Here is a 5122-nt window from a genome sequence, read left to right on the forward strand (position 1 = left end):
CTACTCATTCCAGTGACTAAGAAGTGCAAAACTGAGTGAGGTTTAAAGAGATAATTAAGGGAATAGAAGTTGCATGTTCCTCATCAACTGGGAGGAAAAAAACACACACCTGTCTCCCAATTCCCCTAAAATTAAATATCTAAGAGAGGAAAGAGTTTATCAATAATTTAAAAGGGAAGTTTCTCTAGAGTAAAACTAGATTTTTAAAAAGATAGATTTCTTTATACCCATGGCTTATGTGGATTTGAAACATATGCAGCCCTTACAATACATGTCATACTGGGAGCACGGAAGCAAGCTGCAGAACTCTGATACTGACATAGACGCCCAGCTTAGAATGCAGTTCTGCAGAATCAAGGGAGATCAATAGATTCAGGAAACAAATATGTTGATTCACGAGGACGAGGCTGAAAACGACCAAGTTGAGGTGGCCACGCTGCAGGTTTCACTGCTCTTCCCATGCTGTCAGAACCAACGGTTACAAACGACTCCCCTTTATTGTAAGAGGGAAAGGAGAAAAGGAAACGAGGGGAGGAAAAAAGAGGCAAGGAAGGGAACAGAATGGAGCCAGTCATGAGGAAAGGAAGAAAGAAATGAGAAAGGAGAAAGAGAAAGAGAGAAAGCCGGAGAGGGGCGGGGGAGTAGGAAGAAAAGCTATGATGTATGGACGCTCGCCAGCCACCCAGCCGAGCGCTCCATCACCCCCCAAGCCTGCGTCGCTCGTCTGGAAACGTGGGGGTCCCCGGTTCCGCCGCCCTGGTGCTGACAGCCCTCCCCGCGACCCAGGCCGTAGCACCCAGCGCCGAGATGCCCAAAGTAGCCCACCAGAGCCCAGCCACCCGAGCCCGCCACTCCCTGGACCGCGCTCGCCACCCACCCCCGCCCCGACTTCTCCCCGCGCCCCCCATCACTAGTCTCAGGGAAAAAGCCGACGAGAGCGCAGAGATGGGAAAATCAAAAAGAGGAGGGGAGGGGGGCAACCAAAAGAATTATTTATATACATATATATTTATATACATATATAATTTAAGAAAAATTATATATATATAATTTTTTTCTTAAATAATGTGGTCATGGGTCCTGGGGGAACAGCAGGGGAGGAGACCCGTGGCAGGCACCTGGGAAGGAACACGCTGTTGCAAATACCCCGGGCTGCGTTGGGCTGGGCGATTTTCCACAAAAGGAAGTTTAGAAGAAGCGCAGAGGTTTGCCTTTGCAAAGAACGAAATCCCAGCGTTACCTGACTGAAGACAAGCCGGCGGGCCGCGGAAATCCTCAGGTTTGCGATATTGAGCCACTTGATCAGGTTACTATGGAAATCGTTTTAAGGAGAAGAAGGGGAAAAAAAAGCCACCAGCCAGGCATATCCTCGTCACCCCCAAAGGAAATTGCCGGGGCTGCCGAACGCGGGCGCGGGACCGGGCGCGGCGCCTCTCCCGGCCCGGCTCGCTCTTTCTTCCCTCCTCGGCCGGGCCGCGCCTCCCCGCCCCGCGCCGCGCCGCCGCCGCCGCCGCCGCCGCCGAGCAGCCCGCGGGCCGAGCGAGCCCTCCGCGGCGCGCAGCCGGGAGCGAGAGCGCGAGCGAGCTCGCAGCCGCCTGCCAGCCTCGGCGGCGGGCGGCGGGCGGCGCTGTTTCCCAGCAGCGCAGCTGGAATTTAAAGAGACAGGCGCGCCGTGGGGTTAGGGCCCCGGCCCGCGAGAGGAGCACGCTGGACGCCCACCGTCTCCGCCCCGGCCGAGTGGCCAGAGCCGGCCCTGCGAGAAAAGTTTCCTACGGGGATAGCGGGAGGAGTGCTTGAAACCAGCCTCGGCCTCCTCTCCCGAATGCAGAACACAGACTGCAAGGAGAGTACAAGGGATTTTTTTTTTCCCTCCCTTGGAGACTAGGGGGGAAATGATTTGTATGCTCAACAAGTCATGCACCTATTTTCAGCCGCGCTCGTTTCCGTCCTTGTGCACCGACTTTTTTCATTGAAAGCACAGGGAGACAAATGGGGGTTCACTCCTCGTTTTATGTCAGACTCCAAGCAGAGACGCATGGGTTTGGAGGGAAGGTGGTGGCGGGAAGATACAGCTGTCAATTATCTTGGAAAATCTTTTTTTATTTCGTCTTCTTCTCTCAGCCAGCGAAGCATCTCCTTTTCCCTTCCCTCCCAGCCCTGGAGAACAGGCTTGAAGGTAGACTCCAACCTCTAGTCCAGCATCATCTGACAAATTACCTTCCCGCCGTCACCTTTTCTCTACAGCATTGAATGCAAGCCTGCTTCATGTTGCCGAGAATAAGCAAGAATCTAGCAGAAAGAAGCACCTAGTCTGGCTGGCCCTTGTCAATCCCTAGCGGAAAGCCAGTTTTTCAGTGGGCAGTTCTCTCATTGCTATTGCAAATAAGGCTCAGATTTGTGCTGTTCCCAACATAGAGCCCAGAAAGAATGTGTTTATAAATTTCCATGGTTTAATACCACCACGGATGTATTCAGAGTACCAGAGAAATTATGATCCAATCAATTTATTTTGCTATTCTAACCATCACCTTTCACTGCATTATATACTAAACAGCCATCGTGGTAGCAGTTCAACCCAGATTTTCCCCAGGGAGTAAAGAATAAGGAGACTCTCCCTGTGGTCTTGTCCAAATCAATCAAACTGAGTCCACAGAGTACTCTTCCAAAGAGTAGCAAATGCTCCATAAATGGGGATGGCACTCTATTGGGTTGGTAGAATGTATTCTCAGAAGAAATGAATCTACTACATCTAGATTATCAACACCTTGTGGGCAGGAACCATGCATATTTCTCTATCTTTATATTTTTATGAGCCCAGCACAAAGCAAGGATGCTACATTCTAACTCAAGTGTCTGAAATTTCTTCCCTGTCTCTCCTTACAGACTTACCTCCAGTACCGACACCTGTTCCATGCATCCACCTTGCTCATCTTTTACCCTTCTTTCCGGGTAAGCCTTCAAAAAATAAGTCTTACCTAAATCCTCCCATAGTTCCCCCATTTCCTTCAGGAAAACAGACGAATCTCTTATCATGGTATAGGACAGGGTTTATCATGCATCAGAATCACCTGGAGAGCTTATTAAAGATTTCTAGGCCCCATATTCCTGTTCAACTTTTCCCCTTTAATGGGTCTAGGCTGGGGCAGAAGAATTTGTAGTCCTAACAAGACCCCAGCTGATGCTGATGCTGTGGATCTGGGACCCACCCTTTGAGAAGCATCTTTGATGAGGTAGCCCCCCGCCGACTCCTCCTGTTTCATCATCCTTCACACCTGCCCCACAGTTGCCAAGCCAGTTAACTTACTGATGCCATGCCTTCTCAGACAGCACCCACTCACCCCCACCTGTGCACATGCTGGTCTCTGCCAGGAATCCCTTCCCCGCTTCCCACGTCCTCCCCCACCACATCTGGTCACTTTTGCTCAACCCCCAAACCTAAACTCCTTCAGGAGGCCTCCCCAGACACTCCCAGGTCCCACATCTGAGTTTAGCACCACACCTTGTGCTGCCGCTGTACCCACTTTTCACACCTAAGGTATAATAATTGTATGTTTGCCTGTCTGCCTCCTCGCTAGACTGGCTGTGCTAGGGGCAGGGGCTATAGCTTAGTTATCTGAGCATACCCCAGTGCCTAGCACCTCGGCAGAGATACTGCATCTCAATAAATGTGGAGGAGGGTGAGGAGAGACAGGGGGAAGAAGAGGGACATTTCTGATTGCCGATAATTGTGATGATGATCAAAGACAAAGGACAGTGACATAAGGGAAGTTGTAATAATATTAGAAAGGACAGAGGGAAAACAAGGAATTAATATTTCTGAACTTCTAGCATGTATCAGATACTGGGTTAAATGCTTTGCATGTCTGCTATAAACAATGTTTGTGTCTCCCCTAAATTCATATGTTGAAACCTAATCCCCAGTGTGATGGTATTTGAAGGTGGGACCTTTGGTGAGGGGATTAGGACATGAGGGTAGAGCCCTCTTAAGAGGAATTTAGTGCTCTTGTAAAAGAGATTCCAGAGAGTTCCCTCGCTCCTTCCTCCACAGGAAGACACAGTGAGAAGATGGTCATCTACTAGGAAGCTTGTCCTCGCCAGACACCGAATCTGCGGGCTTCTTGATCTTGAACTTGCCAGCCTCCAGAACTGTGAGAAATAAACAGTTTGTCATTTAAGCCACCTAGTCTTGGGTATTCTTGTTAGAGCAGCCGAAAAGTTTAAGACAATGTTACCTCATCTCTTCCTCAAAGCAACCCTGCAAGATCAATATTACCTGAAATCTAAGGCGAGGAAAAGTTAAGTAGCTTGCTCAATATCACACAGCTATTTGGTAGCTGTTGTGAGTGAAGCGAGGGAGGTTATGCTTTACTGCAAGTGCCACAGAGACAGGTTTCCACAGGTATAAATGTGTTTAATGTATATCTTGTTAATGTTCATGAGTTTTTGTTACTTTGATGAATATCACTTGACCTCTCACTTCCCTTCCTGCCTCACAGGCTAAGGCAGGGACCTCAAAGGCTTTATTGATGCTTCCCTGCCTCAACAGTCCAGTGAGGACTTCTCTGACTGCTGAGTGTCGTTTCTGTGTGGTCTTGCTCAACCTACATATGGTATCCTTAATGTTATATAAATTTGTAACCGATCGACTAAACCAGACAGGTAAACATCCATTATAGTGACAGGGCCAGAGTTCTTAACTTGTCTATCTTTCCACTATACTACATTTTACTATAATGGAGGTAAACATTAACTGGCAAGAAAATATGTGAATAAATTAAAAGTATGGTAGACAAAATTATTTGTGCTCCCTTTTGGATATTTGTCAAACATATACATATGTACATAAACACACACACACACACACAAGTGAGTTTGTATGAAAGTAGATTTTACAGACATTAGGGATAAGGCTTCAATCAAAAATTTAGCTAATTTGTTATAAATAAACCAACTCTCATAGCTCATAAAATCAGTTCAGTACAAACTTGGCAAGCATACAAAGACAGAACAAATTAGTATCAAATATTTCTCTATAGGAATGTTCATTTTCCTTGAATGTGTCTTTTACATAGGATTATACTAAAATCATGACATTCTTACAGCCAGAAGGTATCTTCAGGGC

The 5122-nt window shown here is 47.6% G+C and overlaps 1 protein-coding gene across 1 annotated transcript; it reads left to right on the plus strand.

Moving 5' to 3' along the window:
• The first annotated feature begins 663 nt into the window (after window positions 1-663).
• On the plus strand, window positions 664-1797 carry LOC116761151 (histone H1.2-like). Its single transcript, XM_032646930.1, has 2 exons — window positions 664-976; window positions 1307-1797. The coding sequence occupies exons 1-2, from the start codon at window positions 664-666 to the stop codon at window positions 1795-1797; spliced, it is 804 nt and encodes a 267-aa protein (XP_032502821.1).
• The last annotated feature ends 3325 nt before the right edge of the window (window positions 1798-5122 follow it).

The sequence above is a fragment of the Phocoena sinus genome, chromosome 10 (genome assembly GCF_008692025.1).
Source record: "Phocoena sinus isolate mPhoSin1 chromosome 10, mPhoSin1.pri, whole genome shotgun sequence".
NCBI classification, from domain to species: domain Eukaryota; kingdom Metazoa; phylum Chordata; class Mammalia; order Artiodactyla; family Phocoenidae; genus Phocoena; species Phocoena sinus.

Excerpts from the sequence above, each read along its gene's own strand:
- LOC116761151 (XM_032646930.1), top strand. The coding sequence starts at position 664 with ATGGACGCTCGCCAGCCACCCAGCCGAGCGCTCCATCACCCCCCAAGC. Across the intron at positions 977-1,306 it reads AAAAAGAGGAGGGGAGGGGG|GTTACTATGGAAATCGTTTT; the intron begins GCAACCAAAAGA and ends CCACTTGATCAG.